Genomic DNA, 25,607 nt, shown 5'->3' on the forward strand with positions numbered 1-25,607 from the left:
TGCACCAATAAATTATTAAGGAAAAAAGTTGGTATGCTGCTTATATAGTCTCGGTTGACCGACAGATGAAAAGAAACAGTACCTTCAGCCTGTGCAACTTGGCTCCAAGGATGGCAACATCTCCGGATTGGCTAGAACATTCTTTTAGCTCCGCCTTCAGCTCTGTGAGCCAGGACTGAAAGTCCTGGACCAGCTCTGGTTAGAGGAAGAGCAAAGGCAAAGTGCAGATGAACAACATTTGAAGAGCGAGTGAGTGTCAGAGGATGGACAGAAGATCTATAGGGAGGAGGTGAAGAAAATGAAGAGGAGTGGAAGATGAGAGAGAGCCTGAATGAAGGAGCCAGAGGGAGGAGGGCAGAGGAGTGAGTGCACCGAGGCAGATGGGAAGTGTGGGTGTGTCTGAACAGCGCAGCGCCAGGTTGCCTTGGCAACAAGCCCAAAACGACTCCCTCGACAGCAGATGTGATGAGAGCGACATTACTCTCAGAGGCACAGGTGTGTGTCAGTGTGCTTAAGAGTGAATGCACGTGTGTGCAGGAAAGCGCGTGTCAATGGGGCGAGTGCATCGAGAGAGCTCTGGGGATAATCGAGGCTAATCGAAATTGAATCTGTTGCACCGCTTCCACGTAAGGACATTACATCATGTTGTGTTGTACTGTATTGCTGGGTGATTGTAAGACATTCAATATATTCTCATATGGAGGTCAATTATAGAGGTAAAGTACCATCTGCTGATCTTGTGCTACATCATGAACAATCCAAACAATCCAGGTCATCTGGGACAGGACTGTCTGTCCTCAGAATCAGAACTAAATCTGGGGATGCAGCTTTCAATTTTTATGCACTACATACACAATTATATAATGGTATATGTTAAATGATTTATTTTGCACTCAAAAAGTTTTTCTGTTTTACTTGTCCTTATTTTAACTTTTTGGTTTTATTGTATTCAAATGAATGTCTTAAGGCTTACATGTTTTACATAAAGCACTTTGAAATTACCTTGCTGTTGAAATGTGCTATATAAATAAACTTGAATAAACTTGCCTTGCCTTGTCTTAAGTAACTAAACTCAGTTGGCATTTTGCAAAAAACAGCAAAGAATTCAGCTAATCTACTTCTTAATATGTGCCACAACCTCTCCTCTGCACACATTTTAATGACTACTGTATGTCGATCTGTAACTAGTATTGTAGACCTTATCATTTCATTATCTTTACTAAATCCCCTTTGATAAAGTGAAACGACTCCCCTCAATTACTTGGAACACACCGTCTTAAATCTAACCTCCCGAAAGAAAGTCCCTTAATGATGATTCATGTGTAGCTGCACACCTGTGTCACACGCCAAAAATAGCAGCTCTTCAACTCATTGTGAGCTTGTAGATCAGCTATTTTGGGTGCACGACACCAGCACACAACAAAGTTTAACATGGCTTTTACCATCAAAGTGTAGCTGCAGCCCGTCCTGGAGGCTGCCTCTGGTCCTAGCACAGCGCTGGGCCACAGCCTCTGTTCTTTTGGCAATGGAGGTGAGGTCGGAGGAGAGGCGAGACAGCTCCTGGGAGGGGTGGGACCTGCACAGAGCATTCAGAGCTTCCCTAGCTGAGTCCATGTCAGCCCTCTGCTGGTGCACACTGCTCTGCAGGTCCTGGAAACAAGGACAGGAGAGAAGAGAGCTATTAAGGAGGTTTACACATTTTTTACTTTCTTTAGATAGTAGAGAGACAGTTGAAATCTAAACAGGACATTGCGATTATGAGGACAACAACATCCAGTTCTCTTCTGGTGCGCTACACAATCATTATTGCAGTTTATGTTGCTCCATCGTTGAGTTGAGGGGCAGGTATTTTCTCTGATATTGTGTTCTTTGCAGCATACAGTATAGAATCTACAGTATGCCTGTAGATGTGCTAAATAGCTAAATAAAACCCTGTTTACCTATAGGCTATATTATCTCAGTATTTTCCCCAAGATGTTATGATGCCATACTTTACCTTGACTGTGCCCATGTCTTCCGGGGAGGTCGCTTCGGTGAGGTTGGACAAAGAACCTTCCACTGTCTCCAGCCGCTTGGCCATTTGGGATATAAGGTCCTCCAACCGCTGCTTCTGGAAGCTGAAGTAGGTCAGGGCGTGCTTGGCCTGGTTATACACCTCCTGGGCATGGGTCATTTTCTTCCTCAGGTCTGACTCCAGGACCTAGGTACATAAGAGAGGCTGACTAGAGTACTTTGAGCTTGCACTTGTAAGTCGTTCTAGATACGAGTGTACTGAATGCTTTTTGGTGCATTGTAAATCTTGTAGTTGGAGTTCTGCTACAGTATACTGTAGGTCTACTACATGAAGTAAAGTTATTAGTAGAGGTACTACTACTACTACTACTACTACTACTACTACTACTACTACTACTACTACTACTACTAGTAGTAGTAGTAGTAGTAGTAGTAGTAGCAGCAGCGGTTTAAACTGTAAGGATCTGTGCACCACCACCCCTTTCCCCACAACACTGACCTGTAGCTGTATTGGGGTCTCCTGGAGTTTGGCTAGCTCCTTCAACTCCGTCACTCTCTCCTGCAGGGCATCCAGCCTCTGTTCCCTCTTCTCCACCTCCACCTGTTGTTTGAAGCACAGGCCTCTTCCATCAATCACACTGAATCTAATCAGCCTGTATATGACTGAATGCCGTCGACAGCTTTCATTTCATCAGTCACGTCACGTGGCCTGTCCAATAAAATCTAACCTGAAAAGTGGCGAGGCGAGCCTCTGTCGTCAGCTTGTCACCGAGATTGGTCACGTCGTCGGTGAGGTCAGCGATGGAGGCGGCAGCCCATTGGTCAATGTCGTGTTCCATGGCCTTGAGGTCGTCCCATAGGGCCACACAGTAGCCCAGCCTCTCTGTGTTGGTCTGAATTTTCTCTGAAACCTAAAACGGACAAAACCAAGACTGTCACTCTGCCAGGTTATATAGGACATAACACATCTCAATCAATTGAACAAGAAGGATTGTCTTTCTTTCTTTCTCTCTCTCCCTCCCTATGTCTCTCTAGGTATCAAGGGATGTCGCGCTTCATTGCGACACGGGAGAAGATGGAGGTATAATTGGGTAGACAGATGCGTGGGATAGAAGTGAGAGACAGTCAGGAAGGCAGTTAACGTGTCCAGACTTGTTTATATTAATAGCTCGTTTGTGACTGCTGAGCGCCCCCCCCCCCCCCCCCAATCCCACAAGGAAAGAAAAATTAAATGACTGAAACTAGAGGGATAAAATATGATAGACAGGACGTCAAGTGTTGGGTGGTTATGTATTGTCGACTTTAATAATGATCAGAAATCTTTATTGTATGAAGCATTTCCACATCACAAATCATATTCTACAATTAATCTACATCAGATTCAGTACACACTGCATTGTCCTTTATCAAATGACATAAAGAGAGTTTTCTGTAAATAATATTTGTCCCCATGTCTGACCAGCTTGGCTTGGCTGTAATTACATCAAGCTTAATTACATCGAGCTCTTCTCCACAAAAGTACATACTACCTAGTAGCTACTATCTGTAAACATGGTCCTTTGCCATTGATCTTAAACACTTAAGCCCAACATACTTCGTACATACAACTAATAGGAAAAAAAAGATCTGAAAGCATTGTGAGCTTTAAAAGAGTAGTTCACCGAAAAAATGACTTATTTTCTATCAATTGCACACCCCATAAAGCTTTGAATTCATGGATGCTTTTTTGTTTTTGTTGCATTCCTAATCTAATAATTTGATTCCCGTCTCCTACCGGCTAATGTTTCCGGTAGGAGACACAAAATAGACTCTTTGTGTCTCCTACCAGAAATACACCCGGTCATCAAATAATTGGCTTAGGAATGCCACACAAACGAAAATAAATCCATGAATTCAAGGCTTCATGGGGTGTGCAATTGATGGAAAATAAGTCATTTTTGGGGTGAACTACTCCTTTAATGGATCTCAATTTTTGCAATCTTTGAATCTTTTTATGTCTGCCTATAATCACATGCCCAAAATAGGGTTAATGTGGTAAACCCAAAGACCCAAGTGGTGCATACAACAGTATGGGACACCATCCTCACCTCCAGCCACTGGTCTCTTAGAGTCTCCATGTCTCTCTGGATGGAGTGTGTGTCGCAGTTGGGAACCTTGGCCAGTTCTCTCTGCAGGTCCTCTACAGTGCTAATGAGCTGGTCCATGCTCTCCTGCTTATCTTTTAGCTCAGCTTGCACTGCCTCATGCTAGGAAGAGAGTGCAGTGCAGATGTGATGACAATATACCACCACTAGAGGGAGAAGCATCATCTCACAAGGTTACTTTTCACAGGATGATCCTTTTCAAAGGCTGTGAATTGTGTGAAATGTATATTTGATATACCATTTAGTTATATGTAAATGTATACATGTATAAACATAATATGTTTACATGAAAACATATACTGTATACAATATTATATTATACAGTATACATGTGAATATAGAATTGTACAATGTGATAATAAAACAGCTTGGACTGAGAATGTATTGATTGCTTGATTGATTGATTGACATCTTCTTGACAAAATGCATATACATAAACATGTTTATATATATATCGGTCCAAAGGATTAAAAAAATCACACCCTGTGTGAAGGTAGCGGCGCCTTTGATACATTTTGTCATCGATATGTGTTTATAATGTGTTTATAGCCATGTGTCACGTGAAGCTTGACCAATCACTTTGTTGACGGCTCTGACCAATCAGAGCGTTGACGGGTCTGACCAATCAGAGCGTTGACGGGTCTGACCAATCAGAGCGTTGACGGGTCTGACCAATCAGAGCGTTGACGGTGAACACGGACAAAGTCAGGTATAGAGCAGGATCCGCTCTATACCTAAAGGTATAGAGCGGCTAGCGCCGCTAAAAACTACAATAAAGCTCAAGAGATTATGATTGCTTTTAAAAGCACAGATCACTGTGTAATGTAACATTGTGAGTTCTAATCATAGTCATTTAATTGTTTAATTATCCACTATGTGATATGAATTAAAGTAAATCAAAACCCACCATAATAAACAATATTCATAAAGAAACAAAGAGGTTCTAACCCGGGATAAAGTCCTCTTGGCCTCCTCAGGGCTGTGGTTGTGGTCAGGCAGGTTGTGAGTGACCGCCTGGGCATTCTCCACTGTGGTGCTGAGAGTGGACTTCAGACCGTGGAGCTGACGGAGAAGATCAACCAATACTCCACTCTGTTCCTGACTGCAGAGGGGAAGCATGCAGCGAAACAAACAAATAATGCAAATAAATAATGTTAAGCAAAACGTCAGAGGGAGACAAATCATCAATTGAAGTTTGTCATCAATCTGTGAGCCTCTGACACAATCTCATCCCTCACCCATCAGTGATCAGAGTCCTGACATTCTCCCAGGTCGCCTCCACCAGGGCCAACTCTCTCAGTGCCTCCCCAGCCAGCTCACTGTCTCTCTGGGCGAGCTGGCTGCCCCTCTCCCTTAGCCACTGCTGGGAATGCTGTAGAGACTGGAGTTCATCCTCCAACTGGACAAAGAAACGAAGCCTGGGGAAAATACAGACACAGAAGCCGCATTGAGGAATGATAGCTCAGTTACAATACCGTATGTCATTTTTCAAGGGCTGTTATTTGGCATTTGTTAAACTTTATTAATTAGTTTTGGTACATACTGTACTAAAGGCAAGACAGATAGTCTCAGTCTCTGGGGTTGAAAATTAGAGTGGAAAAAACTCAGTGATAGAGCGCAATGCAAACAAGGCAATCTAGAGGCGCTGTAAACAAGGCAATCTAAAGGTGTGCATGATTGAGCTGCTTAGCTCCGTCTGGCAGACATACATATACTGTACATATACACAGATATGACAAACAAACAAACAAGAAAAATGTCTCTGCTAGCCTGCCAGGGCAGGTAGCTAGATATTGTTCCAGCAATATTTCACGGCAATCGGACGCTGAGTTCATGATTTGAGGCATTTTGTTCAAAACAGGCCAAACAGGCAAACTTTGGAAGCCAATCTTAGCCATTCAGGATGGAATGTGAAATATTTAAAAAAGATTCAAACATCCAAATGTTGCATCTACAGTATGATTGGGCTACAATGTTTGAAATATAACCCCCAAGAATGAAACTAGGCCATTCTGAAGCAGAAAATACATTCCAGTCGCTAGATACTGTAGGAGCTGCCATCACTTTTTGGCAGGCGAAAAACTGTTTTTTATGGCATATAATATTGCCCTTTACAGGTATAACCTGCCCAACATATAATGTTTGAAATATAACCCCTAGGAATTAAACCAAGCCATGCTTTTGTATGGCATATACTGAACACAACAAAATCCAGGAGTATTGACTTGACTAGTATTGGACCCTTTCATGTCAGGTTATTCAGGTAAATAAACAGCAGTACCTGTTCTGAAAGGCCTGTATGGTGCTTTCTCTGGCCCCCTCCTGCCTCGCAGACTCTTCTAACATTTTCAGACTCTTCATGACTTCTTCCTTCCTCTCCCTGAAGGAGCTCCACAGTGCCCCCAGAGCCTCTGCCTCGCTCTGCCTCCATCCCAGACCCCGCTGCACGCCCTCCAGAACCACCATGAGGGTCACCGCCTGGCCCCTGCAGGACGTTCTTCCACGCGGACGACTCGTCTCTTTCGAGTCCCTGCACTCCGCCCCGCACAGATGGAGGTGGGCCTTGCCCAACCGCCCGTCTAACCCCACCGCCTGAGCCTCCAGTCGGGCGACATCCCCCGCCACCTCCCCGAGCCCGCGATGCAGCCCGTCGGCCTTGGCACAGTCCCAGCTTCCCCTGCCCTCCACGGCCTCGCGGAGGCCTTGTACCACCCCGGCTGCTGCACCGTGGTTCTGGAGGAAGACCCCCAGCTCAACTAGGCACTCCTGACGGAGGAGCAGCAGGCGCTGGGCCTCAACGAGGGGCTGGAAGCAGTCCTCCTTCCAGTCCTGAAGCTGCTGCTGGGCCTCTGAGGTTGAGGAGGGAAGGAGGGAGGACTCGCTTGCCTGGAGGGTTTCTCTCAGGGACGTCTGGCCCTTTAGATTTGTCTCATGATCCTACGGATAAAATAAATGTGTAAACGGCTAAGACCTTCAATAGTAACCAAGTAAAAACGTACAGTGATTGCGTACTCTATTTATTGATTAAAAAGAGTCCTTAAGCATGTTTTTCATTACAGTAGATTATAGAATATGAATTATTCTCACCTTGAGCTGAGAGACTGCAGACTCCAGGTCAGTGATATCAACCTGGGAAGTGCTTCTGAGACCAGACAGGAAGTTCTCGCTCCACTGGGTTAGGGTTAGCAGAGCCTGGTCAAACAGCTCTGTCTGAGACAGCTGTGACTGCAGTAGTACAAGCCTATACCGATGGGGAAAAGTGACTGATTGATATATAAAATGATTTATTACCCTAATCGCTAAGACTTTATATTAAGGTTGGGTGTATATAACCACATTTATAATGCATTTATAAGAAATGATAACACTTGTTATACATGTTTATAATTATGCATGACAACTTATAACAAGGTTTATGAAGTATTATAACTTATAATACTATAATTGAAGTGCTGGTCATAATGCATTATAAACTCAGTGGAACCGCACATTATAACTACCAGGTAACACTTTACTTAAAGGTCTATAATGCATTATAATGCACTTATATTGCTTCATAACACACATTACAAATGTTTAAAATGATGCATAACAACTGATAACAAAGACCCTTAAACTAGCTAAGCTAAGGTAGTTATAATGTGCTGTTCCACTGAGCTTATGATACATTATGGCCAGAACTTATAATACGTTATAGACTTTGTTATAAGATGTCATACATGATTATAAACATTTATAATCATTGTTCTAATGCCTTGTAAGCGCATTATAATACATTATAAATGCATTATAGATCCGACCTTTAGGTAAAGTGTTACCAAATAATCAGTATAATCATCCAAAACCAGAAAGCCAGAGAAGTACCTCTGTGTTGTGTTGTTCTTTAGCAAGGTACATCTTTCCTGCAGCTTTGACAGGTCCTCAGTGAACTCTTGGATCGAACTTTCAGGTAAGGTGGGGTACAAATGCTGCCCCAAGCTCTCTAGACCCGGCAACAACGCCTCATGGGATGGTAATTCCTTCTGCATCTCCTGTACAGGTGACATTATTATTTATTGGTAGGTTTGTTTGTGTTTGTGATTAAAACATCTCATATCAAAACAACAAGCAAGGAAAACGACAACAGCAACCAAATTGTATTACATGTACAGTATATGATACATGAATCAACAAGGACGAACATTCCGGTCTTAATCCATTTGTGAATTTCTAATACGATTATTATCTATATGACTCAAGGGAAATAAACAAGTACCTGTAAAAATGAATGAATTACCTGTACATTTTGTAGTTCACATTTAAGCTTTATTTTGTCCACAGAGAGCAGGTTGTTGTCTGGACAACAGACGGACTCACATCTGTCCAGCCAGCCTCTCATGGAGGAACTCTCCTTCTCAAATCTGAAAATTAAAAGACATTTTTATATTACGGTGAAGAGCAGTTTGCAGTGCACTGCTGTACAGTACACCATGTATACAACAGACTGATGCTGATAAGCATGGTCCTTCCCGCACACACATGCGCGTGCATGCATGCACGCACACACACACACACACACACACACACACACACACAGATATGGTGTCTGGGTTATTCTTATCTGCCCATGGCTCAGTGTAAGCGACAGGGTCATAATAGAGCAGCTCTATCTCCCCAGAGCATCCACTGCTGTACGTAATCCCAAATACATACACCTGCAGGGCAAGAGATGAGGTTGACTGTATATACACACACCCACACACACACACACACACACACACACACACACACACACACCGACCGACCGACCGACCGACCGACCGACCGACCGCACGCACGCACGCACGCACGCACGCACGCACGCACGCACGCACGCACGCACGCACGCACGCACGCACGCACACAGACAGACAGACAGACAGACAGACAGACAGACAGACACACACACACAGACCTTGACCTATCTGACACCTCCAGTGAAGCATAACCCTTTTTGTTTGATTCTTTGTAGCAGTGCTACAGATCACAACCCTCAGATTTTATTGTCTTATTTATTGCTTATTTGTTTTTTGCTTTTGTTTAGTTTTTGCTTGCGGAGAGAGAGAATGAGAAATTACGAGAGAACAAAAGGCATGATGAGAAAGAGGATGTCATTACATCATAAGTGCAGAGGCTGCCCAGGGGACAGACAGCATCAGAGACAAAGAGAGGTTACTGTACATCATAAAGAGATGTGTGAATGATGCAAGGCAGTGAAAGGAGACGTGGCAAGCTCAGGAGACTTTGATGAAGACAAAGAAACAGTTTAGAGGACAAAAGGACATTTCCAAGAACATGAACAATTAACATGCAGCCTATTACAGGACTCATCTCCAACTTCATATTAATCATGTTTCTTTGTCCAGACAACAGCAGCCGTACAGATTCTGCAGCTGTATAATTACAGTGCAGGTGCATTGGAAGATGGATCATATTAAACCAAATAGTACAAGACAGAGACTAAAGCTCGTTTCAACAAATTCTGGGTGTAATCCGATTGTAGAATAAAAAGGTCCCCAAAATACCAATGACATTTTTTTCTTTCTGTGTTCAACCTCGTCTTCTAGGTTCTAATAGGATTCTGACCATAATTTATCTCACCCAGATTTTGTTATTATAAGAAGTAAACATAAGAGCTAGTCCAAGTATCCAATGTGGTTAAACTTTCAGCAGTGGAAAATTAAACTGATTCTGGGTATTATACATTTGACAAAAATAATAATTTTAACTTACTGTAGATCAAACTACAGTGCTGATTTATTTATCTATTCATAAATAATTTACACATGTTTTGTTTTGTTTTGTTTTGTGTTTCGTTATGTAGCTCCTTTAGAGGTGGTCGAACTCTTTCCAGATAAATACACATACAGTACAGTTAGGCATGCATTGTGCTAGTGGCTGTACCTTTGCCATAATGTTAGAAGATTTTCCAGCATAGCTTTTGTCTCTGTGGCCTTTTCCGTGTATTCTCCCTGCTCCCTCAGGAGGTCATCCACCTCCTCCTCCAGCTCACTCCCCTCTCCAAGCCTCTTCATGGCCAAACACAGAGCCATCAGCCTGGGCCTCAGCTGCTCCAGAGCCTGGCAGACCTCCTGGAGGAAGCACACAACCAGAAACTTGTAGTTGGCTCCAGTGTACTTTACATTATACAGTACAGTGTTATTTGTCAGTCTGGGTTGGGGTTGAGTTCGATTTCATTCTTAGGTCCTCTAGTTTTGGCTAAACTGGGATTGTAAGATACTGTTATTTGCAGTTTATTGTGAGAAATGCGTTTAGTACTTTCAATAATGGCTATGCTATTTGGATTTGTAGTTCCCTTTTCCAGAAAGTGGCATACACATTTACTGTTCCAGTTCAGTTTCTCATAGCTTCATTTGATTGGCTCAGGAGCAGATTTTAACTGGAAACACACAACACCTTCATACAGTATGTGTTTCCGGTTCAAATCTCATCCTGAGCCAATCAAATGAAGCTATAAGAAACTGACCAAGAACAGGAAATGTTTATGTCACCTTCTAGAAAAGGGACCTACAGTTATCCACAGAGCTTATTCAGATATATATCTATTATATTAGCCAGACTAATATCATGGCCAGACTAATATCACTGCGTATATATTAGTCTAGAATCTCTGTGTGGAACCTGCATATCCGAGGGGCAAATTAAAAAAATGCCTCTGGTGATAAACCCGACACATATTTGTATACTGGGCCCTGATCGGTCCCTCACTACTTCAGAGGGAGATAAATCCAATCTCTATTGAGAGGAGCCAGACCTAATCTGCCACAGGAAATGTATTTTTGCAATGGCAGATTCGTCTGGAACCAGGCTAATTCAGATCACACTTGGAAAGAGATCTTTCTGATTTTGATGAATGTGGGGCTCACATTTTCAAGTCTTACTGTTGATTAGATGTCATTGGTATACCTACCATCTGTTCCTGAAGCCCTTTGTATGTCTCAGATGATGATAAACAAAATGTGATTGGACAATCCAGCTTCTGCTTGAGGTCATTCATTGTTTTCTTCACCTGATGATGACAAATATCACTTACTCAAATGATTAAATATTAATATTGATTCTCCTATCAACTTTTCTGCACAAAACCTTTAAAGCTATTGAGGTGCTGTCCAAATTCTCTCATCAGAGAAAACCCCAAAGTAAAACTGTTCATGTGCTGCTTGCATACACTATTTCACAATAATATCATCAGTTGTATAATTGGTTACCTGTTCCAGGTTGTCACTGCATGTCTGCCTGTAGGAGGCGCTCTGGGTGAGCTGTCCACCCAGCTGCTCCACTCTCCCCCTCAGCTCTTCCCAGTATTGCCCCATGTTGGCCAGCCTTGTCCGGATACGCTCCACCTCCCCAGGGGTCACAAACTTTGACAGGGCCTCACACTCTGCCTCCAAGTGGGCAAGAACTGCCCCTCGTTCCTCTAACCCCGACCCCACCGTCTGAAGGGACAGCAGTAAGACAGAGATGGTTGAATCTATCTAACTATTGTTAAGCAAGACTAGGTCAAAACCAAGCATATGGCTGTACTGTAATGCTAGAGGGGCGTTCACTTTGACACAACTGAATAGCTAGGTGGTTGTTGGGCCTACCAACCGACCAGTGGTGTAAATTCATCAGTCAGTCAGTCAGTCAGTCAGTCAGTCAGTCACAGACATTCGCTTTTGTAGGGCTGGCCTCGCTGTGGTCCAGTCAAAAACAAGCCTTGGCCAAATATATGGACACTGCTGCAGGCTATACCTTTTCGACTCTAACATTTAATCTATGGCTATTGGCTACCAAACAAAAACACCATTTCACAGATTGAAAGGATATGATAATGTATGACTTGTGTGTTGTACTGTACCTCCACTGTGCTGATGTGACTGTCCAGGGGATCTAAGGAGGCTGTTGTCCTTGCCCTTTCTAGCTCCTTCTCTCTCTCTGAGATCCAGCAGGAAAAGGCCTCTGATTCACTGCTGAAACCCTCCCACCATACACATACCAGCTCCAGCTGAACAACACTGGAAGGACAGGACACTGGGTTAAGAAAGCTTCTTTTTCATTTTTAGAGTTGCAAAGAACACACATGCACTCATGCGCACATGGTCAAACACTTCCAAATTGACAAGGTACCTATGATACAGACTATGGGCCACATTTAAAGTCAAGTCACTATTATTTGGTACAGAATGCACACATAACTGTGCCAAAGTGTTCCTAAGATTTTACTGTTGTGGTAGCAGAAAACAGTTGCTACAGACCACACTAACGGTTCCGTCATCATTTGGAAATTTTATTGAGAACAAATAAAATACAGTACCTTTTTCGGAGGTGTTTTATTTATATATTTGTTATAAATATACATAATGTAAAGTAAAGTCAAATCAAATAATAGATAAATACTTCTTTCTGAGTTGGTCTTGCAGTTGTGAGACCATCTCTCTGGAGGACTGGGCCTGCTGCAGGAGTACTGTCTGATTCTTAGGTCCCAGAAGAATATCTACTGCCTTCTCCAGGAGCAAATCTGCCCGAGCCGCAAACTCCTCCGTTCTCTTGATGAACTCCTATAGACAGGACAAATAGATGAGCAAATATAGGGCCCAAACACACACTCTCTCTCTCACACACACACACACACACACACACACACACACACACGCACACGCACACGCACACGCACACGCACACGCACACGCACACAGGGATGTGTGGTGTGCCTGGAGGGCAAGGCATACAAACTAAACACATGCAAACAACAAATGAATGCATGCATACACAGACACACACACACACACACACACACACATATGCAAATGCAGAACACATCACACGTACATGAACGTGAGTTGCATTGTTTATATCAACATGAACTACACTACCCAAGAGACGCGCGCACGCACACACACACACACACACACACACACACACACACACACACACACACACACACACACACACACACACACACACACACACACACACACACACACACACACACACACACACACACACACACACACACACACACACACACACACACACACACACACACACACAGTACCTTGCTGTGGTCCAGTTCAGTTCGGAGGCTGTCCAGGCTGTTGAAGATGAGTTCTTTGTTCATTGCTGTGTTGATGTTGCTGACAAACCTCCAGACGGTTTCTCTCTCTGCCTCAAAGTCCTGCCAGGAACTCAGAGCTGCCTGGAGATGATATGAAAAGAAGAGAAGAATAGTATCAGGAATAGTATAGTAGTGGGCATAGTAAGGTACTAGTAGTCATACAGCCACCACAGGTAAACTGTGACAAACTCCGACACAGTCACGCTAACAGATGTTGTAGCCACTGATATGCAGGCATATGAGATACTGTAGTGTGACTACTGCCAATGAAAGATGTGAAACTATAAAACCCAGGGTAAAAAGCACAAACACCACTTAGCATAATTACAGTCTCTCAAGCCAGACAAATATTCCACAATCTTCGAATGTTACATTGAGTCTGTAACTATGGCCCCTGAAAGTGGTGCAAAGGAAGTTGTCATCGTTGGTCATTTCCGTTCACAAAAATATATTTTAAAATATCTTTAAATATAATATGTTTTTACATTTCCATTTACGTTTGCTTGCTACAGTGTGTCTTCAGAGCATGTTTATTTAATTGATTAATCAATCAATTGTGTTCCGGCATGAATCAAAAGAACTAACGTAGTATACTTTCATTTCCTATTTCCTATTCCTATATATCGGTGTTACAATGAAAACACATTTTCAAGGTTTTAAAGAAAAAATACCCTGACATCTTTTTTAATATAGTTATATTATCATTAAAACCTTAGTGTTTTGCCAATTATTTGGGGGCCCATTTGCAATATCCTCATGACGCACCAGTGGGGAATTGCTGTGATAGATCAATGACACATGAGTCATTGACAACATGAGAGTACATTAGTACAGCGACATAGTGAACCACACAGTCTTTTCTACCTGCAGGCTGAGTTCTTGTGTCACAGCTTTGCGGTCCACCTCTCTGAAGGCTCCTTCCAGCTCCCGTAGCGACTGGCTAAGCCCCTCACCCTCCTGCAACTCGCGACAGTGGGACACCAGTAGCTCTGCCTCCTTCCTATCATCATGCAAACGCTTTAGGTGTTGCTGCAACATACACAGATATAGTACACACACACACGCGCGCACGCACACGCACACACACACACACACACACACACACACACACACACACACACACACACACACACACACACACACACACAATATGTCAGATGACAACCAGGCAAGTCATAAGTCACACAGGTTTTAGACTGGCTGGGACTGGGGAATATCACATTTTATGTGCTATTTATTATTCACATAGTTTTTTGGTTAAACAAAATTGTTTTTTCTTTATTAAAAAGTTAAAGTTCTATATTCTGATAGTAATCATTGCTATAGAGTGTCTGTTTAGAAACAGTGGTCACCTTGTTTTCAGGGGTTGGCAGTTGCATCCAATCAGGAGAGAGTACTCATATATCAGCTTTAATTAAGACTTATTATAGCGACAAAACACCACTTACACCCCCTTTAAAGACAGCATAAAAGCGTGTATGTTTATGATGGGCAATTAGCATTGGCAGGAAATAAAGATGGCTGAGCCGACTTCAACTGAACAAAGTAGAAAGTAACATTAATGGACAGAAAGCACTAGACATGTCACAATGTTCCAGTGAGTTGGCATCATTTTTCAATAATAGAGTTTTCTAGGGCAGTCGTCTGCTTCAGACCCATATGTTCTCCATGACGTCCTGACCCTCTGTACCAGACGGAACACGGTATCCCCCTCATATGTTATTCTTAGTCTGCGACCCCCACGAGAGCGTCTCGTGGCTCACTTCATGGTTCATGTTAATATTGCATCAAGTTACTCCCCAGTGAATCTAAAACTCTTCAGTTCATACAGTGAAATCTGCAAGATCCTGTTACTCTCACACACTATTTTTCTTTTCTTTTTTCTCAAATTGAACACTCCAGTCTCACTGAGATGGATTCAGTGCATTTTATAAATTTGAATGTAACAGATCAGCTTGGTGATTCAAGAACACTGCTTCTAAATATCGGTTTGTCTAAATAATAAATTAAGAGAAAACACAACACAATCGTGCTCAGGAGGCAGAGAGGCCGTCTGAGAATCCTTGGCTCCTTCCTGCTTCATATTGAAGTGGCCCTGAACAAGACACTGTAACTGTTCCCCGGGCTCAGTTAAAATAGTCGCCCTCTGCTCCTAATAGCTAGGATGGGTAAATGCAGAGGCTTCATTTCAGGTCCATGTGCAAATTGACTTGTCAAACACCCCAACAACTAAAGGGATCACAATTTTTACTTTTTATTTCACCCACTTTTTAAAATCCGGAGTTTGATTCAATATAGTGACAAATTGTTACAAACTATACAACAAGATACATGTTTGTTATTGTCCAAGAACACATCAAAAGAATAGTTTGCCTCAGTGTGTTTGACAACAACATCTGCTGGCGTTCGGGTGGTGTAGGGCATTGGTTCTCAAAGTGGGGTCCGGGGACCCCCAGGGGTACTTTAGGGGGTTCCAGGGGGTCCCCAGCTAAATGATGGATAGGAACCAAATGGATCCTTGTGGGTCTGTAACTCTGAGAGTGTACACTCTCAGAGTTAAGTTAACATTGATTTTACAACATGAATTGGGGTCCCAGAGATAGAAATGCCATTAAATGGGGGTCCGTAGCCCTAATGCATGTCAAACTGGGGGTCCTTAAAATGTATCTTTTCAAATGGGGGTCCGCGGGCTAATAAGTGTCCATTTGGGGGTCCTTGACATGAAAAAGTTTGAGAACCACTGGTGTAGGGCTAAAGTTCTTGCCCATCATTGTGGAGGTTTGATTTCTCCGCAGTGCCTCAGACTTGGTTAGGCGCTCCAACAAACACGATAGGCTGTGCTCATGGGTGGGGTGGGGGGGGTTATCTCTGGTGCTGCACTAGTGTCTCCTATAGGTAGGTCAGGTGCCTGTTCAGCAGAGTGGAACTAGGTAGAACAGCGCGTTCCTCTTCATGTATTATGCCCTCACAGCAAAACTCCTCATTGTCAGGTGAAAAGAAGCAGCCTCCCCAAGACTAGGAGTTGGCAGTGGCAGCTGAGCTGACTATATAAGGCAGTGGTTCTCAAACTTTTTCATGTCAAGGACCCCCAAAATGATATGTATTTGGCTGCGGACCCCCATCTAAAAATATTTTGTTCCAGGGACCCCCAGAAGCAAAGATTAGAGTTACAAATGTTCGCTTTACAAATATATATATTCAAAGATTTGCACAAATTTTCAAGATTTTTCAAAAATAGCAGATCTACAAGCTCATAGCGCGGCACTCGGTGCCGCGCTATGAGCTTGTATATCTGCTATTTTTGAATAGCCAAAGTATAAAAGGTCATAATTATTCTGATGCTATATTTACACATTTTGCTGGGTACCCCCTGGAACCCCCTCAAGTACCCCTGGGGGTCCCTGGACCCCACTTTGAGAACCAAGGATATAAGGTACATGGGGGCAATAGCAATGACTAAATTGGGGATAAAATCAACAGTTGATAAAACTGTCTTTTTCGCTCACTGAATGTAACATTTATGTGTGTCTCATTTGTAACAATACAGGTTCTGCTTAGGGCCTATTGTTTTGCCATTAAGTGACTCTCCCATGAGTATGCAACGCAATCTCTGCCAAGCTGGCTGTGCACATTTTAAATGGAAACTTTTCTAATGATTCTCTGACAGAAAGCACCACTTTACTGTGGCTGACTGTTTCAGTGGTAAATGGTAAATGGTGCATTTATATAGCGCTTTTATCCAAAGTGCTTTACATAGATGTGTGCATTACATTCACCCATTCACACACACATTCATACACCGATGGTGGAGGAAACCATGCAAGGCATCGGGAGCAATTAGGGGTTCAGCGTCTTGCTCAAGGACACTTCGACCCACCATCCGGCCGCTCTACCGGCCACTCTACCCATGAGCCTCTGCATTTTATGTTAAGTTAATGCTGAGGAAATTCCACTCCACCATTCAGTATGATATTTGAAACAATGAAATGAATCTAGAACAGCCAATAAAACAGATGACCTGCTCTGCACATTCATGCACCCAAGAGGGAGAAACCTGTTAATTTGGTGACCCCATGACCTTTCACCTAGCACCTCCATGAGGCTAGCCTGATTGTCAGACTGAAGCGTGAAGTTCACTAAGTGAGTGGGGGGGGGGGGGGGGGGGTTCTATGATCTGGAGCCAGACTACCACGAGGCTACCACGAGGCCAGAAATGAGCAAACAACAAATCACTCAGATTAGAATAATATAAAAAATTGCTTAAAATATGTGAGAGAAAACAGGTCTCCTTGTGTTTGTATTTTAAACATATTGAACATTTTCAATTTCTTCATTTTAAAATGAGCATTACTTCCATTTTGCCTTTCTCATTTGTTTCAACACATCATAATTTATACATCAGCAACAGTTTTACTTAAAGCTTTCCCTCTTATGCTGCTAGAAATAAAAATGACAGCGACGCTGCAGTGCTCCCCATACCTGGTGTATGAGGTACAGCTGCCTGGCCTCCTCCAGGCTCTCAGCCTCCAGGATCTGGTCCGTCTGCTCCTGAGCCTCCCTCCGTGCCCTCAGCACCTCCTCTAGAGCACCACGTACGTCCTCTCTGAGATCGTCACACTGGGACATAGCATTGCCCTCCTCGCCCCACTTAAAAAGACAAGAGAGCAGAGGAGCACGACAGTGTGAGGAGAAGAAAAAGAATGGCAGGATTTTCCGAACTTGGAACATGTGGCGATACGATAATAAATTATAAAATCAACTTGCAGTACACACTAATACAAGGAAAAGACTACATCACTAGTAGCTCCAGTGTGGTTTCATATTCCAGAATAAAAACATCAACTACAACCTCAGCAATATAGTACTGGCAGGAAAGGAAGGGTTCAGTGTTGAGTGTTGAAAGAGTGATTAGTTTTCTGTATGTTTTCATTATACCTTTGCAGACTGGATGCTATTGGAATGAATGTGAGTAAGGTTTTACCTGACAGAGAGAAGACAATAGTGCCCTGAGGTCAGTTGAGAGTTTGGCCAGGGCCGCTCTCTGCCTCTGGACCTCCAGTTCCGGGCTGACCTCGGACAGCACGGTCAGACGGCTCTTCAGCCACAACAGGTTCTCTTCACGGCACTCCACTGCCTCCTGAAGGGCCTGCAAAGTGTGGGAATTGGAATTGAAGCATAAAGCAATGAAAGCCTACCAAAGCTGAAATTTTAACTTTAACTTTTAGTGCCCCGATGGAAAGGTCAGGCTCACCTGAATGGCGGCGTCCACTTGTTCCTGATGGGCGGAGTCTCTAGCCGTCTCTCTCAAAAGCCTCACCTGCCTCCTCTGAGACGAGAGCCAATCAGAAAGCTCGCAGAACCTACAAACGAGGAAGCAAACTTTGTCATAACACAGCAATTACATTCGATCATTTTTACCAATGAAAAGGTCGGATTTAAAGGCTTTTATGTTAATATCACAAGTAAAATCCATCAGTCAATCCTCACATCTCGTTCCACTCCCTCCATTTATCAGGGTGCTGCAGCAGTTTGAGGTAGATGGTTTCTATTTGACCTTTAACCTCTGCCAGAGCCCTCCTGCTGGAGTCGAGGGCTCGGTGGGCAGAGTCGTTGTCTGGTAACTTCTCACACACGTCCTCCATGTTCCTGATCCTCTTCTCACACAATGTCAGGGGCATGCGCTCCTTAAAGAATGCCTGGGAGGTGGGGGCGAGGTGAGAGAAAGCATTGGTGGATTAAGCTGGCTGGAGAGCGATGATAAATTAATCACAGGTGATTAACCTCATTTTGCATTCATCTGCACTTTTGCCACGTTTCCCACTCAGCACTCTGACTCTTGTCAGCCATTTCACTCAATGTTGATGACTCGTATCTTACTTCCCACTTTACTCTGGCTCATTACAGTGTTGGTGAGTTTGTAGATCTGTTATTGTAGCATTTATTTGAATTTGAATTTGAATTTTCACCTATAATGATGTGCCCAAAATACGGACGCCAGGTTGAAAGTGGTTAAACTCTGTGAACCCTACTTCCTCTTAAGGCTAATTTATAATCGTGCGACACTTTTCCCCATTGAAATTACATAATCTTTTTTCATACAAAGATTAAGTATACTGTATTTAAAATCTCACCCTGTGCTCCCTGACCACACGTTCACTGGTGCATGTGCTAGACAGAGCCCGCATTTCTCTGTCTAGCTCTTCCCTGCAATCCTGCAGGACCTCCCCCACTCGTGCCTGCTCCACATCAACCTTCAGACGCATCAGGTGGGCAGGCACCTCACCCTGGACATCCTGTAAATGAAATCAAGCATTAGAGAGTCAGTAAAAAAATACCCAGGACCAATGTGAGAACATACCGAAAAGGCTTAAAGCTGCAATCCATAACTTTTATGTCCTACCCAGGATCCGATCTCGGGCCCCCTGCATGAGTGCAGACATTTCTACTGTTTGGCTATAATGGAGAGCTCATTTGGGTAGATGAGATATTTTCCTTGGAATTTCATTCAATACCTCTTGCCAACCAGTAGTGGTCCTATACCGATTTAATCTCTTTAGTCTCAATAGAGCAGGGAAACCTCTACCCACTGCAGTTGTGTTTAGTTATATTGTATTAACATACTTTACATACATACATATTGGTTGAAATTATGTTTTATTCACACACTTATTTTATAGATTGCAGCTTTGCTAGATACAGATAATAACATACAGATCCTAATAAAGTGTGTCAGATGTAATGGTCTCCTTAGTTAAGCTAATGAAGTATTGACTCCCAGTCATGCAGCAATTAGTGAGAGCGATAAGTCCTGGTGACCTCTGACCTTCCATTGTTTGTGTAGTCTGCGGACAGTTTCCTGCAGCCCCTGCTGCTCGTCCTCTGGTAGGATGTCTGTTAGCTCATCACACGCCTTCAGAAACACACTCAACATCCGCTGGTCCATCTGGTTGAAGAACTCCTGGACAGAATCAAAACAATACATTATTTGGTCAAGGGAAGCACACTTGAGCTCGGGTCAATGAAAGGCTTCATTTCAATGCTAGACAGGCGTTGGTAGAGGAGGTAGAAGAGAAGAAGGGATCATTTAATTATCTGGATATCCTGAAAGACCATACTCAATGTTGAACAGGATTATTTCAACATGGGTATTGACAAAATCCATTGATACACACTCAGATCCTTCATCCAAGCCATTGTAGATCATAAATGTCCCAAATAAGGTAAGAGCGTCTTGATGTTAGCCATACATATTTGGCTGCTTTAGCCATCATCAACAGAATATAAAATGGCACGTAGGAGCCAGTACAGTAGATTTAGGCTCACTGTGTGTTTTTTCTGCAGCTCCTCGGGGTCTCCCCTCTCTCGCAGGCAGCCCTGAGCCATCCTCAGCACCCGCTCCAGCTCCTGGCGGGACTCCTCGAACCTCCTCCTAAGACAGTTGTTGGCCTCCTCCTGCCTCCTCCACTCTCCCACCTCCTTCATCAAGGCCTAACAGAAGACACGGTGCGGGTCATGACGTGGGCGAACAGTCTCATAGGTAATGTATTATAATTGCATTGTTCGTCTTTCATTAAGCTGTGGAATAATGAGACAGATGAGTAATGCTAACCTGTACTGTTGTCTCTGGGGATATGTCTGTTCTGTGATGTGATTAACAGTAATTAACTCTCTATAGTTCCTGTATAATGCTACGATTCTGTGTGTGTGTGTGTGTGTGTGTGTGTGTGTGTGTGTGTGTGTGTGTGTGTGTGTGTGTGTGTGTGTGTGTGTGTGTGTGTGTGTGTGTGTGTGTGTGTTGCACTGAGTAAGTGCAAGTAAATCATGCTAACCTGTGCTGAGCCCTGTATGTCAGCCACTCTCTTTTGCAGGAGGGACTGGTCAAAGTTTCGGAGCACCTTACTATTGGAGAGCGCCCTCTGCAGGGCGTGGTGGTTCCTCTCTATCACTGAGAGGCAACGTTTACTGCTCTGCTGCTGGTTCAGCAGGTCCTGAGAAGACAGAGGAGGAGGAACATACCAGTACATTTATGAATTGCCAAGGGGGTAAAAAATACAAATCAATCAACCATCAATACACTGTTTGCTTGACCAAATATGCTAAGTATGTTATTTAGATAGCCAGTTGTGTAGACAGATTGCTAGGTTTGATGGTTACCTGCTGGTATCCTAGTTACTTTAATTGTAGCATTTCATTGTTTTCTTTGCACTGTATTTACTTGAACATTTACCTGATGTTTGCTAACTAGAATTCATGCAACTTACTCCAATCTTAAACTTTATAAGTCGCTCTGGATAAGAGCATCTGTTAAATGCCAAAATTGTAACTTCAGTTTACACTTTTTTCAGTCGAAATGACATGCAGGGGGGCCGCCAAATCTTTGTATGATCCCTACTGGGGGGAACATATAAGCCGAAAATAGTCAATCTACAGGCTCACAACGTGTCGCAGACTTGTAGATTGGCTATTTTCGGCAAACAGGTTTGGTGTAGACTCAGGGTAAAAAAAAGCAGACCAAGTATCGGGCCAAAGGACAAGTTTACAAAGTATTGAGGTTTAAGTGGTTAAATGTGTGAAAATGCACATTTAACATGAATCCAATATGTAGTGGGAGTCCCTGCTTCATCTCTCTCAGCTAAGGGGTCCTTGGCCTGAAAAATGTTGAAGACCCCTGCATTAGATAACTGTATCTTTATTTTTGATTGAAAGTTTGTTCCGCTCTTTGAACTGCGCCACAGCAATTATGCAGTATCTAACCTGCCACGTGAGTTTGTGCTGGGCATGGGTCTGTGTGTCTGGGTCTCTGGCAGCGGCGGTGATGCGGCTGGCCCTCTCCAGAGCCTGGTAGAAACCAGTGACGTGCTTCTCCATTTCCTCCAGCAGGGGCAGCAGGCCATGGCACTCCCTCACCAGGGATGGACACCGCTCTCTCACCTGAAAATACACAAATAAACAGAAAACTAAACATTGACCGAAGGAGGTGATATGGAGGATGTGGATAAAAAGGTTGAGAAAACGTTATTGGGATGTTGTACTTTGACATACTTTACCTCAGATGTGCTGCTTTGTCAAAAAGAGACAAAAAATGTTTTTCAAGTTTTCCATTAGATGGTGGCGCGTACCTTGCTCAGGTGACCTTTGACCGTTGTCATAGTAGCCATGACCCTAGCGCCCTCATCCTGTGACGCATCCTTGACAAGGAGCTGAGCACTACGGGCAGCCAGCTTGTACTGTGTCTCCATGGCAACGACCTTTTGCTTGGTATTCTGAGAGAGAGATGTGGGAGTAAAGAGTAAAAGTCATCTTAGAGATGAAGACAACTAAACTTGAACTACATTCAAGAGAAGACTACAGTAATTATTGTCTGTAGGACATACTAAAAAGATCAAATATTATTAAAAAGCAATTACATATCATCCTGGCCCTGCATGTGTACACAGAAAATTCCTGACTGATAATTTAACTCAGAGAGTGTACAAATGGAACCGAATGTACCAGGTCCAGGTCCGAATGTACCAGGTTTTCTTCAGAGACAATATATATAAATAAATTGAGCAAGGCAGCTAAAAACCACAGGGACTATGATGCTATCGACCCATAATGTGTGTGACAATATCAATATGGACAAAATCAACAAACACCATATACGGTTATAGCAGTAAAGACACATGGTTCTCTATGTTATTCTGTTCTATAATTATGATAAACAGGCTGTGAGCTTGTGCGTTTCTCACCTCCACATCCTGGAGAAAGGCTCGGACATTCAGGAAGGACACCTGGACAGATGCATTGAGCTTAGTCTCAGCCGTGTCCAGTAGATCTCTGAGGGCTGACAGTGCTTTCAAATGGTCCTTTCTCCACTTGTCCACCTCATCTGCACGGGCATACTATAGACAATAGAGGGTGACACACATTTTGAGAAAACTTTCATTCACAGATTCACTGGCCTGGGACAAACAGAATTTCCAAATTTGTTTTATAATGTGAGTTGTCCTGATGTAGTAAATCTCTGCTTAACCACAACAGTTCAAAAGAGTCCAAGATCAATCATGCAAAGTAGACTGACTCAGTTTTATACGCTCAAGTTTGATGATATTTATCATATTGCTTTATATGCAAGGTTAACCCAACTCATCTGACACCTAAGCAATAGCATGCACTAACACAAACCATTTGATAAGTCTAGATTAAACAAGACTGTTGTTTATTACTTGTTTCACTTTGAGAAAGAGGTCCCTCCATCGGCCATTCAGTAGAAGCAGCTGCTGTTTGAGGTCCAGTGACACTATCTCGTCACACGTCTCGATCAGAAAGTTTCCTGCGTCGTTCATGATGTTGTGCTGATCCATCCAGTGGTTGAGAATCCTGAAGAACTCCTGAGAAGAGAGGATGGAAACGGAGTCAGAACCTCAGTGCTTATGGTTGGATTTCGCACATACACTTGCACACATGCACAAACGCACTAACACACGCACACACTTTAGCATTCAAATATATATTGCCCTCTAAAACACTGCTATTTTTGTACTCTATTGTTGCTTGTTTTTATGTTGGTTTTTTTTGTGGGGACTGCGGATGTAAATTAGCATCTTTGCTAAAACCGGTGTAATAACATTACATTGATATGTATTGTTCATTAATATGCAGTGTTCCGTCTAAATAAACGAATAAAATAAAGTAAAGTACATAGACAGGTACAGTACAGATGCCAGACAGACAGACAGACAGACAGACAGACAGACAGACAGACAGACAGACAGACAGAGTAGATAGATAGATACTGTAGGTAGGTAGATATGAGTAAGGAAGAAAAAAATGAAAATGTACAGTAAAATTGAAAGAGATTACATTTGGGGTAATTGGCTGTGTAATCCTCTGGGCTTGGTTAGTGGGGAATGGGGATAATAATCAGGATTGAAGTAACCATGGTGATGTGAAGGCATGTGGAAGGCCAAGGGGATCATCTGATACTCATAGTGGATTTGACTCCTCTCACAAGATACAAAATCCTTTAAAATATGGCACGCATTGATTAGTACCTCTGCGTCATATTTCAAACCATCAAATTTGTAAATGTCTGGAGGGGAATTTTCTATGATGCGAAAATCTTTAGCAGTCACCCAAAATGCATTTCTCATTAATGTGTCAGAGATATTTACATGTACAGTAGCAATATGCTGCTGTAAGCTCAATTAATACTCCTGCTTGCCAACATGCACAGATCTTCAAGTGATGCAACGCGTTGTTAGCTGTTCTTGTTGGCTAGCAACGGCGTCATGCGATAAGAGTATAAATTAGGCATTAGACTTCATACCCGCTTGGTGTTCTCAGGCTGGCCCAGGGCTGCCTCTGCATCCTCCAGCCAGGCCTGTAAGGAGGCCACGGTGGACGTGTACCTCTCCCAGTTGGACAGCACCTCATCCAGCATGCTCCTCACACTGCGCACCTCCACAGACAGACTCCTCCACTGGGTCACCACCTCCCGCATGAACCTCCGCACACCAGTCTCCCCTTCATCCACTGGAGGAGGGATAGAAATAAATAAATAAGGCTGGGCAGCTGTAGCTGCGTGGGTAGTCTGGAAATCGTAACGTCAACCAGTTTGACCCCAAGCTGGCCCCTCATATATGTGTTGAAGTGTCCCTGTGCAAGACCCTTAAGCGCCAACAACTTGTGCTCATCATAGCTACCTGAGCAGCCATCAGCTGGGTGAAGCTGTAAAAGCCTCCTCTCTCAGGGAACAAGAAAAATACTCCCTAATAATAATATCTCGCAACCCACACTATTTAATATTAATCATTTCTTTCATTATTATTTCAAATGCCTTTTCCAAATTTTTCTCCCCCAAGGTTAAAGAAAATGGATGGTCAGTCCTAGTTTGAGACTAATTGATTACAAAGGGGTTAAAAACAGAGGCCCAGAAGTACACACACACACACACACACACACACACACACACACACACACACACACACACACACACACACACACACACACACACACACACACACACACACACACACACACACACACTCAACAACGTGACCTCAAAAATATTCTCGCTACATGAGGGATGTGGTGTTTTTGCTTATGTGATCCATCATAGTGGTCCAGAATCCTCAGGCTCACATACTTTGTAACACAAGTGCAAAACTCCAGCCAGTCAATATGGAACTAGGAACTGCATTCCCCCCAGAAAATAACCTATTTTAAATGCACATCAATACGCCAGTGCAATTGCAACCAAATGGCAGAAAATTACATATCGAACCCCCCTCGTCCTCCCGACATAAATTCGCGATAGCAGAAAAGCCTTT

General features: G+C 43.2%; 1 protein-coding gene across 1 annotated transcript in view; it reads right to left on the reverse strand.

Annotated features, from left to right (window-relative positions):
* syne1a (spectrin repeat containing, nuclear envelope 1a) overlaps positions 1-25,607 on the reverse strand; it is a gene marked incomplete at its 5' end in the record, with an annotated part of 159,284 nt that overhangs the window by 109,919 nt on the left and 23,758 nt on the right. Inside the window, 32 exon segments of the mRNA XM_084082326.1 lie at positions 83-195; positions 1,443-1,650; positions 1,997-2,200; positions 2,513-2,614; positions 2,742-2,924; positions 4,101-4,259; positions 5,106-5,259; positions 5,396-5,575; positions 6,439-7,094; positions 7,245-7,398; positions 8,022-8,188; positions 8,434-8,557; positions 10,080-10,267; positions 11,107-11,205; positions 11,405-11,632; positions 12,037-12,193; positions 12,576-12,736; positions 13,234-13,374; positions 14,158-14,322; positions 17,773-17,940; positions 18,275-18,439; positions 18,545-18,653; positions 18,781-18,989; positions 19,425-19,586; positions 20,117-20,251; positions 20,617-20,781; positions 21,123-21,281; positions 22,048-22,224; positions 22,413-22,556; positions 23,025-23,177; positions 23,502-23,666; positions 24,605-24,810. Of these exon segments, the coding sequence (XP_083938452.1) occupies positions 83-195; positions 1,443-1,650; positions 1,997-2,200; positions 2,513-2,614; positions 2,742-2,924; positions 4,101-4,259; positions 5,106-5,259; positions 5,396-5,575; positions 6,439-7,094; positions 7,245-7,398; positions 8,022-8,188; positions 8,434-8,557; positions 10,080-10,267; positions 11,107-11,205; positions 11,405-11,632; positions 12,037-12,193; positions 12,576-12,736; positions 13,234-13,374; positions 14,158-14,322; positions 17,773-17,940; positions 18,275-18,439; positions 18,545-18,653; positions 18,781-18,989; positions 19,425-19,586; positions 20,117-20,251; positions 20,617-20,781; positions 21,123-21,281; positions 22,048-22,224; positions 22,413-22,556; positions 23,025-23,177; positions 23,502-23,666; positions 24,605-24,810 (5,660 nt within the window).

The sequence above is a fragment of the Gymnoscopelus microlampas genome (assembly GCF_963454915.1).
Source record: "Gymnoscopelus microlampas genome assembly, chromosome: 16".
Lineage (NCBI taxonomy): Eukaryota > Metazoa > Chordata > Actinopteri > Myctophiformes > Myctophidae > Gymnoscopelus > Gymnoscopelus microlampas.